Raw genomic sequence first — 13,141 nt, forward strand, 5'->3', positions numbered from 1 at the left:
TGCCCCTTCTCAGATCTCAACCTCTGTGTTGGGAGATCCACTGCTCTCTTCAAAGCTGTCAGACAGAGTCGTTCGCGTCTGCACAGGCCTCTGCTGCTTTAGCTGTGTGCTGTTCACAGAGGTGGAGTCTACAGAGACAGGCAGGTTTCCTTGAGCTGCTGTGAGCTCCACCCAGTTTGAGCTTCCCAGCGGCTTTGTTTACCTACTTAAGCCTCAGCAATGGCGGGTGCCCCTCCCCCAGCCTCGCTGCTGCCTTGCGGTTAGATTGCTGCAGACTGCTGTGTTAGCAAGGAGGGAGGCTCCGTGGGGATGGGACCCTCCCGGCCAGGTGTGGGATATATTCTTCTGGCGTGCCGGTGTGCTTACAGTGCAGTATTGGGGTGGGAGTTACCCGATTTTCCAGGTATTGTGTGTCTCAGTTCCCCTGGCTAGGAAAAGGGACTCCCTTCCCCCTTGCACTTCCCAGGTGAGGCGATGCCTCGCCCTGCTTCAGCTCTCACTGGTCAGGCTGCAGCAGCTGACCAGCACCGATTGTCCGGCTCTCCCGAGTGAGATGACCCCAGTACCTCAGTTGAAAATACAGAAATCACCGGTCTTCTGTGTCACTCGCGCTGGGAGATGGAGACTGGAGCTGTTCCTATTCGGCCATCTTGCTCCGCCCCCCACTTTTATGTTTTTATTGGGAAACTTGATCTATTTTATTTTGATTATTGATGATGGACTTTTGCCGTTTTGCGATTTTGTTCTATGTCTTGTATCTTTTTTGTTTCTCAATTCCTCCAAAATTTCCTTTTGGTTTGATTTTTTCTTTTCTCATTATTATTATTATTATTATACTTTAAGTTCTAGGGTACATGTGCATAACATGCAGGTTTGTTACATATGTATACTTGTGCCATGTTGGTGTGCTGCACCCATCAACTCGTCAGCACCCATCAATTGATCGTTTATATCAGGTATAACTCCCCAATGCAATCCCTCCCCCCTCCCCCCTCCCCATGATAGGCCCCAGTGTGTGATGTTCCCCTTCCCGAGTCCAAGTGAACTCATTGTTCAGTTCCCACCTATGAGTGAGAACATGCGGTGTTTGGTTTTCTCTTCTTGTGATAGTTTGCTAAGAATGATGGTTTCCAGCTGCATCCATGTCCCTACAAAGGATGCAAACTCATCCTTTTTTATGGCTGCATAGTATTCCATGGTGTATATGTGCCACATTTTCTTAATCCAGTCTGTCACAGATGGACATTTGGGTTGATTCCAAGTCTTTGCTATTGTGAATAGTGCCGCAATAAACATACCTGTGCATGTGTCTTTATAGCAGCATGATTTATAATCCTTTGGGCATATACCCAGTAATGGGATGGCTGGGTTATATGGTATTTCTAGTTCTAGATCCTTGAGGAATCGCCATACTGTTTTCCATAATGGTTGAATTAGTTTACAATCCCACCAACAGTGTAAAAGTGTCCCTATTTCTCCACAACCTCTCCGGCACCTGTTGTTTCCTGACTTTTTAGTGATTGCCATTCTAACTGGTGTAAAATGGTATCTCATTGTGGTTTTGATTTGCATTTCTCTGATGGCCAGTGATGATGAGCATTTTCTCATGGGTTTGTTGGCTGTATGAAGGTCTTCTTTTGAGAAGCGTCTGTTCATATCCTTTGCCTACTTTTTGATGGGGTTGTTTGTGTTTTTCTTGTAAATTTGTTTGAGTTCTTTGTAGGTTCTGGATATTAGCCCTTTGTCAGATGAGTAGATTGCAAAAATTTTCTCCCATTCTGTGGGTTGCCTGTTCACTCTGATGGTAGTTTCTTTTGCTGTGCAGAAGCTCTTTAGTTTAATTAGATCCCATTTGTCAATTTTTGCTTTTGTTGCTGTTGCTTTTGGTGTTTTAGACATGAAGTCCTTGCCCATGCCTATGTCCTGAGTGGTACCACCTAGGTTTTTTTCTAGGGTTTTTATGGTATTAGGTCTAACATATAAGTCTCTAATCCATCTTGAATTAATTTTCATATAAGGAGTAAGGAAACGATCCAGTTTCAGCTTTCTACTTATGGCTAGCCAATTTTCCCAGCACCATTTATTAAATAGGGAATCCTTTCCCCATTTCTTGTTTTTGTCAGGTTTATCAAAGATCAGATGGCTGTAGATGTGTGGTATTATTTCTGAGGGCTCTGTTCCGTTCCATTGGTCTATAGCTCTGTTTTGGTACCAGTACCATGCTGTTTTGGTTCCTGTTGCCTTGTAGTATACTTTGAAGTCAGGTAGCGTGAGGCCTCCAGCCCTGTTCTTTTGACTTAGGATTGTCTTGGCAATGCGGGCTCTTTTTTGGTTCCATATGAACTTTAAAGCAGTTTTTTCCAATTCTGTGAAGAAACTCATCGGTAGCTTGATATGAATGGCACTGAATCTATAAATTACCTTGGGCAGTATGGCCATTTTCATGATATTGATTTGTCCTATCCATGAGCATGGTATGTTCTTCCATTTGTTTGTGTCCTCTTCATTTCACTGAGCAGTGGTTTGTAGTTCTCCTTGAAGAGATCCTTTACATCCCCTGTAAATTGGATTCCTAGGTATTTTATTCTCTTTGAAGCAATTGTGAATGGAAGTTCATTCCTGATTTGGCTCTCTGTTTGTCTGTTACTGGGGTATAAGAATGCTTGTGATTTTTGCACATTAATTTTGTCCTGAGACTTTGCTGAAGTTTCTTATCAGCTTAAGGAGATTTTGGGCTGAGACAATGGGGTTTTCTAAATATACAATCATGTCATCTGCAAACAGGGACAATTTGACTTCTTCTTTTCCTAACTGAATACCCTTGATTTCTTTCTCTTGCCTGATTGCCCTAGCTAGAACTTCCAACACTATGTTGAATAGGAGTGGTGAGAGAGGGCATCCCTGTCTTGTGCCAGTTTTCAAAGGGAATTTTTCCAGTTTTTGCCCATTCAGTATGATATTGGCTGTGGGTTTGTCATAAATAGCTCTTATTATTTTGAGATACATTCCATCAATACTGAATGTATTGAACGTTTTTAGCATGGAGGTCTGTTGAATTTTGTCAAAGGCCTTTTCTACCTCTATTGAGATAATCCTGTGGTTTTTGTCTTTGGTTCTGTTTATATGCTGGATTACGTTTATTGATTTGCATATGTTGAACCAGCCTTGCATCCCAGGGATGAAGCCCACTTGATCATGGTGGATAAGCTTTTTGATGTGCTGCTGAATCCGGTTTGCCAGTATTTTATTGAGGATTTTTGCATCGATGTTCATCAAGGATATTGGTCTAAAATTGCCTTTTTTTGTTGTGTCTCTGCCAGGCTTTGGTATCAGGATGATGTTGGCCTCATAAAATGAGTTAGGGAGGATTCCTTCTTTTTCTATTGATTGGAATAGTTTCAGAAGGAATGGTACCAGCTCCTCCTTGTACCTCTGGTAGAATTCAGCTGTGAATCCATCTGATCCTGGACTTTTTTTGCTTGGTAGGCTATTAATTATTGCCTCAATTTCAGAGGCTGCTATTGGTCTATTCAGGGATTCAGCTTCTTCCTGGTTTAGTCTTGGGAGAGTGTAAGTGTCCAAAAAATCATCCATTTCTTCTAGAGTTTCTAGTTTATTTGCATAGAGGTGTTTATAATATTCTCTGATGGTAGTTTGTATTTCTGTGGGGTCGGTGGTGGTATCCCCTTTGTCATTTTTTATTGCGTCTATTAAATTCTTCTCTCTTTTCTTCTTTATTAGTCTTGCTAGTGGTCTATCAATTTTGTTGATCTTTTCAAAAAACCAACTCCTGCATTAATTGATTTTTTGGAGGGTTTTTTGTATCTCTATCTCCTTCAGTTCTGCTCTGATCTTAGTTATTTTTTTCTATTGTAGCATTTGGATTCCTTCTTCATTTCCTTTTCATTTTTTACTCATTTTTAAAATAGTTACCTGGGAGATTGCAGTTATCATTTGTTAGGGTCTGAATTGTGTCCCCCTACCCAAAATTCATGTGTTAAATCTCCAACCCACAGTACCTCAGTTTGTGTCTCCCCTTATTCATGGGGAATACATTTCATGATCCCCAGTCGATGCCTGGGATCACAGATGGTACTGAACCCTATATATACTATGTTTTTTCCCATACATATCTATTACAAAGTTTAATTTATAAATTTGACATGGTAAAAGATGAACAATGAACAATGAAAACTGATAATAGAACAATTTTTAAAAATATGATGTAATAAATATTATGTGAATGTGGTCTCTATCTCTCAAAATATCTTGTTGTACTGTACTCACCCTTCTTGTGTTCTGTTGATCTGATAACTCAGTTGTTACTGAGTGACATTAGCAGGTAGATTTAAGTCCCAGGTAGGACAGAGCAAGATGATGCAAGATTTCATGAAACTACTCAAAATAGCGTGAAATTTAAAACTTACAAATTGTTTATTTCTAGAATTTTGCATTTAATATTTTTGGACTGCAGTTAACCACAGGTAAATGCAACTACAGAATGTGAAACTATAGAAAAGGGAGGATTACAGTATATTTGGAGATACAATCTTTAAAGAGGTGATTAAGTTAAAATGAGGCTATTGCAGCAGGCCCTAATCCAATTTGACTTGTGTACTTATAAGAAAAGGAAATTTACAAACACAAAGAGACATCAGAGGTGTGTGTATGCACAGAGAAAAGACCACATGAAGACACAGGGAGAAGGCAGTTATCGGCGGGTCAAGGAGTGAGGCCTTTGAAGGAATCAAACTTGCTATCAACTTGATCTTAGACTTTTACTCTTCAGAACTGTGAGAAAATAAATTTGTTATTTAAGTTACCCAGGCTGTGATATTTTGTTGTGGCAGCCCTAGCAAACACTTAACTACCAATCTGGTGGAACTGATACCAACTTAACTTCAATAGCAGACATTAATTCTGCTCATTCCCAGCTCTGTTCCCTGCTTTATGTTTTTACAAACTGTATCTTTATATATTGTGTACCCATTAATATAGATTCATTATTATTGTTTATGCATTTTTTAATTATATAGGGAAAAAGAGGAGTTACAAATTAAAAATTAAATAATTGTGACTTTTATATTTACCTTAACCGTAGATCTTTATTTCTTCCTGTGAGTCTGAGTTTTTGTTTATTGTTTTTTTCATTTGAACCTGAAGCATTTATCCCTTTATCCATTCCTTCAGCATTTTCAATAGGGCAGGTTTCCCAGGGATGATTTATTTAGCTTCTGTTTATCTGAGAATGCCTTAGTTTGTCCCTCACTTTCATAGGATGGTTTAGCTGCATACAGAATTCTTGGTTGACAGTTTTGGTGTTTGGTTTGTTTGTTTTAGCACTTTGTATCATCCTATGCCTTCTGGCCTTTGTACTTTCTGATGAGAATTTACTTCTAATTTTGCTGAGGATCCCTTGTATTGCCTCTCTCTTGATACTTTAAAGATTTACCTTTGGACATTAATAGTTTGATTATAATGTGTGGATCTCTTTGTGTTTATTTTTCTTGGTGTTTCATGAGTTTTTAGATTTGTATTTTATATCTTTCATTAATTGAAAAATTTTGGGCCAGTATTTCTACCAACATTTTTTTCTACTTTTTCTCTCTTTTCTTATTCTGGAATTCCTATAATATGTAGATTGATATGTTTTATGGTATTCCATAGGTCTCTTGGACTCTATTTATTTTATTTATTTTTCTTTCTTCTCTTGAAATGAGTAATTTCAGCTTCCTTATCTTCAGGTTTGCTCATTCTTTTTTCTATCTGCTCAAATCTGCTGTTGAATGCCACTGTTGATTTTTTATTTCAACTATTTTATTTTTCAACTCTATAAACTCTATTTGGTTCCCTTTTATTATTTCTATCTCCCTAATGGTAGTTCCTACTTGTTCTTACACTCCTTTCCAGTTTCCTCACACTTGCTCTGTGCTGGGGTAGTTTTTGACTGATTAGCTGTGCCTGCTCTGAGCCTAGTGATCAAGCTAAGATGAAGGTTTCAATTCATCGCAGGTCTTTCTGCATACATCTTGATGCATATGGCTTTCAGAATTCCCCTATATGAATATCTAAATTTCCCAAAGATTTTACCCGGGCTTCTCCCTGAGGCCTTATATGGTCTGTCATATGTTTCTACCTGTCATCTCTTGTCCTAGGCTTCCACAGGTCTGTAATCTCTCTGAAGAAGTGCCTGCCAATTTTTCTGCCTGACATCTGAGATACGTAAAACGAGACCAGATATTCTGGCAAGACAGGTTAAAATATTGCAAATAAGGTTTATTTCAGGGCCAATTCTGACCTTAAACTTAAAAGTGTTTTCTACTGTCTCTCACTTCTATACTCAACCCATCCCCAGACACATTACATGCCAGTTTATATACTGTGTTCCTGGATTAGACACAGATTTTTTCCCATTTTTTCTGGGGGTACTGTTTGTAGGATTACAGTTTTTTTAAAAGAATGGTTTGTATATTATGGCTAATTTTAACAGGTCAATATTTACTGTTCCTTGTAAATTGCTACCTTTATATAGTCTTTTTTTGGTGTGAAGGATTTCTCCTGTAATCTTTTAATAATAAGAATGCAAATAAACTAAATAATTGCTCTATAGTTAGTGTCTTTAAAAACTACACTGGATTTTTCTCAGATTTCAGGAAGAAAAGGAAAAGTGGACATTTGTGTTTTAAATCCAAAGTGTATCACTCTCAGTGAACTATATGGACAACTGGATCCTAATACTATGGAATGGACTGATGGATTATTATCAGCAACAATTCGAAGTTATGTATATTTTAACACACCAAAGAACTCAAAGAAAGACATTGATCTCAGACTAAAGTCAAGAATCTCAGATTTATCCAATGTAAGTTTAGTATTGAATTAATATTTTTATTTAACTAATGTGGATTATTTAATTGCTTATCCAAAGACTGATGTTAAAACATCGTTATATATCTAGTAGTTTAAAAATAAATTTTAAAATGCTATGAATAGTTTTTAAAAAGAAAAAAATTGTAAGTTATTAAAAAATGGAAAATCTCCCATTGAATTTTAAAATGGTCAGTAAATGAAAAGAATGAAATTAAAGAAATTTGCTTTTAAAGGAGCACAAAGTGAATTAAGTTTGAATGGAAAATGATCTAGTGATTCCAGCACCTCCAAAATACCTTACAAACTAACAAGACTAAAAAACTCTTTTTAGAAAAGTGAATAAAGTATTTGATAGAAAATTCATCACAGAATAAATATAAATGGCAAAAAGGAAAATTTTTATTCTCATTAGCATTAACTAGAGATTACTGGTCAATTTCATTAGATGAAACACATTAACAAAGGATGATGTTTAAAACCAAACAGAAGCCAGGTGTGGTGGCATAAACCTGTAATCCCAGTTCCTCTGGAGTCTGAGGCAGTAGGGTCACTTAAGCCTGGCAGTTCAAGACCAGCCTGGTCGATATCACAAGACTCCATCTCAAAGAATAAGAATAAATATTAAAACTAAATAGATTAATTAAGATTTTTTAAATGGGAAAACAATATTTCACATTTACTAGATTGTGAAGTAGAAATTCATATGTGTCTGGAGATAATATTGGGAATATGTATTGAGATTTAAAACCAGACATTCCTTAATATGAAGGAAATAAAATTGTATTGGGTTGTTGCTATTTTTATATTGGTATGAGAATCCTTTCTACATTAAAAAGTAATTAATCATTTATCTGTCATATGTGCTACACATATTTTCTCCAATGTATGAAAGTGTTTATCAGTATATTCTTTGATAGATTATAACTTTTCAATCACACCCCAAAAAGGTTATTCTTAGTCTAAGATTATTATGGTAAATTGATAGTTGCATAATAACAAACATATAGTAAACCTATTTAAACCTTTGATCTGTGTGTAATTTATTTTAGTGTAAGTGAATTTTTCCAAAATGGAAAATTTTTCTGACACAATTGAGCAACTCATCTTTTTCCCACTAACATAAAATTATACTAGATACTTATATTTGGGTCTATTTCTGCATTCTTTACGCTGCCTGTCTGTGGCCAGCAAAAATAAACAGTTTTAATTATACTGACTTTATTATAGGTTTTACTATCTAGAATAATAGTCTGTCTTCATCAGTCTTCTTTTTCAAGATTTATTTCATAGTTGTTGTGCAACTTATGTTTGTTTCCTCTTTGCAAGAAATGCTTGAGTTTTTTTTAAGTTCTCAGGTAGTGAAATCTTTATGTTGTTGCTGATTTTATTATTATATTGTCTTTTATTGCATTGTAATTAGAGAATATTGGCTCTGATGTTTGTCTTATTTTTAGGATAGTTTAGCATTTGCTTCATAATGTGAAATAATATTTGCATTTTTATAGGCAGGTTTATTCCATTTACATTACTGGTTGTAACATATGTTTGGGCTTATTGTTGTCATTTGTTTTATATTATGATTCTTTTTAATTATCCAGTGTGTATTTTCTTTGCTTTGATTTCTTTATTCCCTCCGATAATTTGGAAGATCCATAGTCTATTTTATTCTCCTTTGTGTTACTTTTATAGCTATGATTTTATATAATACCATTAATTTTCCATTTAGATGGTATCTATGACACTTTTATCATGTATGTAATCATGAAATTAGTATACTTTTCCTTGTTCCCACTTCCTTTTTGATTTTTCTACCACCTGATTTGGGCAAATTATATTGTTATTACTTTATTCTTACTTTTGCTCATTGTTTCAACTATAAGTTGGTTTATGATTATATTATTTCACTTTTCAGTTTTAAATAATTACTTGGAATCACCAGCACCCTGCTTTTAGATGAAAATATTGACGTAAGCAAATGACTTCTCACCTTTTTTTCACATCCGACTTTTACTAGTTACACTGTTGTATCATTGTGACAGATTACATCTGCATTCTTCACAATAGCCATGTTTTTGGAAATACTCATTAATACAGAAATGATAATTCTTCATGTATTGAGCTATAAATGCAATGCAGTTTTAATCAAAATTTTATCAGGTTTTGTCAAAACAGCCTTGTTAAGATATAATTCACATGTTACAAAATTCACATTCAGAATATACAATTCAACAGTTTTTTAGTATATTCCCAGAGCTGAATAACCATCACCATGACCTGATTTTAGAACATTCTCATTAACTCAAAAGTAAACATTCTAATCACTGACATTCACTGCCCATTCCCAAATCACCATCTTCTCCCACCTCCCCAACACCAGCCTTAGGAAACCATTAATCTACTTTCTATCTCTATAGATTTTTTATTCTGGACATTTCATATAAATTAAGTTATATAATATGTAGTCTTTGCGATTAGCTCTTTGACATAGCATAGTGTTTTCACGGTGGGCCTATGGTACCTTATATAACAGTGCTTCATTACTTTTTATTGCCGAATAATATTCACAACTAACATTTTGTTTATCCTTCAGTTGATGGACACATGGGTGGTTTCTATTTTTTGCTATTATAAATAGTGTTGTTATGATCATTTGCATACCAGTTCTTGTGTGAATGTAGGTTTTCATTTCTTATATATACAGATTAGAGTAGAATTACTGGGTCACATGGTCACTTTATGCTTAACATTTTCAGGAATTGCCAAACTATTTTTTATAGAGGCTTCTCCCATTTCTCTACAGCCTCAAAACAATTGTGATTGTCTATTTTTTAATTACAGCCAGTTAGTGGTTGTGCAGTGTTAAGTCATATCCTTTAGTGTGTATTTGATTTGCATTTTCCTGATGGCTAATGATGTTGAGTGTATTTTTATGTTGCTGTTGGCCATTTGTATTTTTCCTTTGGAGAATGTCTGTTCAGAGCCTTGCCTATTTTCAATTGCTTACTTACCCTTTAATTATCGAGTTTTAAGAGTTATTTTTCAATACACATTCCCATTCAGATATATGATTTGCAAATATTTTCTCTCATTCTGTAGTTCATCATTACTTTCTTTGATGGAATTTTTTACAGGACAAAAGTCTTTAACTTTTTCCTTTATCATTTGTCTTAATATCATATCATTAAAAAGTTTGCATAACTGACATCACAAAAATTTATTTCTGTGTTTTATTTGAGGAGTTTTATTGTTTCAACTAATATGTAGGTCTTTGGTCCATTTTGAGTCAATTTTTGTGTGGGGTGTAAATCAGGGACCCCCTCATTCTTCTGTATGTGGATATCCAGGTGTTCCAGCAATATTTGTTGAAAAAACTGTTCTTTCCCTCCATGAAATTATCTTGACACCCTTATTAAAAAAATCAGTTGATCATAAATGTAAGGATTTATTTCTGGATTTTCTGTTCTGTACCATTGATCTATATGTCTGTGTTTCTGTAAATACTATGCTTGATTGCTATAGCTTTGTGGTAAGTTTTTAAATAAGGAAGTGAGATGATTTTTTTTAAGACCTTGACAAACTGTTTCCAAAATTTATGTGGAACATACATGGTCCATGACACTCCTGAATAAGAGAAAGGATTAGGGTGGTAAGACATATCACATATCAAAAAGTATTATAAAATTAGAATAAATCAATGTGATATTTTTGCAGAAAAAGATGGCAATTATAAAATAATATGTGCCTATGACATAATGTGAAAATATACAGAGAAAAAGTTGACAGAATTTAATGGAGAAATTGACAACTGTGGAATCATAGATTTTATTACATCTTTCTCAGCAACTGATAAGCAATATGGCACAGTGGCTGTGATAAAATTCTTTGTACGAATAATTTTGAGTTAGAAGTTGAAATAGAAAAAATTATACTAAGAGTGGTACAAATCTATAAAATACAGTTCGATAAATGTAGAAGAAAGGAGCTTGTCCTATGGAGAGTGGGGCAGGGAAACCTATATAATTGAGAAAACTTGAATAAATGAAAGATGCACCACATTCCCATATGGAAGACTTCCATCATAAAAATACTAATCCCTACCAAATTAATGTATACAATAATATCTTTCTAACCAAAATCTCAGTGTTTTTTTAAAAAAAACTGACAAATAAGGGAGGCAGAGCAACATGGCCAAATAGAAGCCTCCATAGATCATCCCCACTTGCCCACAGGAACACAAAATTTAAGAAATGTCTACACAAAAATTCATCTTCATAAGAACCAAAAATGAGGTATGTGATTGTAGTACCTGGCTTTAATTTCATATCACTGGAAAAGGCACTGAAGAGGGTAAGAGAGACAGTCTTGAATTGCCAATGTCATTGGTCTGCCATCCCCTAGCAGCAGCTGTGTGGTATGGAGAAAAAATCTGTGCACTTGGGAGGAGAGCATAGTGACTATGGGATTTTGCTTTGGAACTCAGTGCTGCCAGCACCAGACAGAATTCAGCCAATGCCCATGAAAGGAGTACTGAGACTTGCCCTAGCCAGAGGGTAGTAGCCCATCCCAGTGGTCAGAACTTGAATTTCAGCAAGCCTTGTCACTGTAGGCTAAAGGACTCTGACGTCCTAAATTAACTCTACAGGCAGTGTAGGCCATAAAGGACTGCAACTCCTAGGCAAGTCCTAGTGCTATGATGGGCTTAGAGCCAGTGGACTTGGGGGGCATGAAACCTATTAAGACACCAACTGGGGTGGCAAAGGGAGTGCCTGCACCACACCTTCCCCAACCCCAGGCTGTGCAGCTCACAGATCCAAATGTGATTCCTTCATCATGCTTGAGAAGAGTGGGAAGAGTAAGGAGAACTTGGTCTTACAACTTGAATACCAACTCAGTCACAGTAGGATAGGGCACCAGGCAGTGTTGTGAGGCCCTAACTCCTGGATGACATATGTAGGCAAACCCTGGGACAGAAGAGAACCCACTGCCTTGAAGGCAAGACCCAGTCCTGGCAGGATTCATTACTTACTGACTAAAGATCCCTTGGACCCTAAATAAAGAAGAGCAGTAGAAAAAAGAAGCTAAAAATTTTAAATATATATATAAAAATACCAAATAAATAATCTAATGATACATCTTAAAGAACTAGAAAGGCAAGAGTGAACCAAACCCAAAATTGATGAAGTAATAAAGATCAGAGCAGAAATAAATAAAATTGAACTGAAGGAAACTATAAAAATGATCAACAAAATGAAAAGTTGATTTTTTGAAAAGACAATGGACATTTACTCTAAGAAAAAAAGAGGACCCAAATATTTAAAATCAGAGATGAAAAAGAAGACACAAAAATCAATACTGCAGAAATTCAAAGGATCATTAGAGGCTACCATGTGCAACTATATGCCAGTCAGTTGGAAACCCTAGAAGAAATGGATAAATTCCTATACACAGACAATCTACCAAAACTGGATCACGACAAGACCTGAACAGACCAAAAACAAGTAAAATTATCAACGCCATAATATAAAGTCTCCTAGCAAAGAGAGCCCCAAGAACTGATTACTTCACTGCTGAATTTTATCAAACATTTAAAGAACTAATACCAGTCCTACTCAAACTATTCCAAAAAATATAAGAAGAAGGAATGCTTCCAAACTCTAAAGCCAGTATCAACCTAATACTGAAAGCAAAGACACATCAAAAAAGAAGAGTACAGGCCCATATCCCTGGTGAAAATTGATGCAAAAACCCTCAATAAAATATTTGCAAAACTAACTCAACAACACATAAAGAAGATCACTCATCATGACCAAGTGGAATTTATCCCAGGGATGCAAGTATGGTTCTACATATGCAAATCAATCAGTGTGATACTGATTGATTCTGATACATCACATCAACAGAATGAAAGACAAAAAACATATGATCATTTCAATTGATGCTGAAAAAGGATTTGATACCATTCAACATCGCTTTATCATAAAAACTGTCTAAATACTGGAACATACTCCAACACAATAAAAGCCATATATGACGGACCCACAGTTAATATCACACTGAATGGGGAAAAACTGAAAGCTTTTTCTCTAAGGTCTGGAATAAGAAAAAGATGCCCTTTTCTACCACTGTTATTCAACCACTGTTATTCACTGTTATTCAGCTCCTATCTAGAGCAATCAGACAAGTGAAGGAAATAAAGCCCCTCCAACTTTGAAAGAAAGAAGTTAAGTTATTTTTGTTTGTAGATGATATTATCTTATACTTGGAAAAACTT

The 13,141-nt window shown here is 35.6% G+C and overlaps 1 protein-coding gene across 1 annotated transcript in view; it reads left to right on the forward strand.

The window, feature by feature from the left end:
- The window catches only part of DNAH14 (dynein axonemal heavy chain 14), a 628,991-nt gene that overhangs the window by 244,210 nt on the left and 371,640 nt on the right, over window positions 1–13,141 (forward strand). Inside the window, exon 37 of the mRNA XM_031935270.1 lies at window positions 6,647–6,862. Within this exon, the coding sequence (XP_031791130.1) occupies window positions 6,647–6,862 (216 nt within the window). The remainder of the gene's footprint in view (window positions 1–6,646; window positions 6,863–13,141) is intronic.

Source organism: Piliocolobus tephrosceles, chromosome 1, assembly GCF_002776525.5.
Source record: "Piliocolobus tephrosceles isolate RC106 chromosome 1, ASM277652v3, whole genome shotgun sequence".
NCBI classification, from domain to species: domain Eukaryota; kingdom Metazoa; phylum Chordata; class Mammalia; order Primates; family Cercopithecidae; genus Piliocolobus; species Piliocolobus tephrosceles.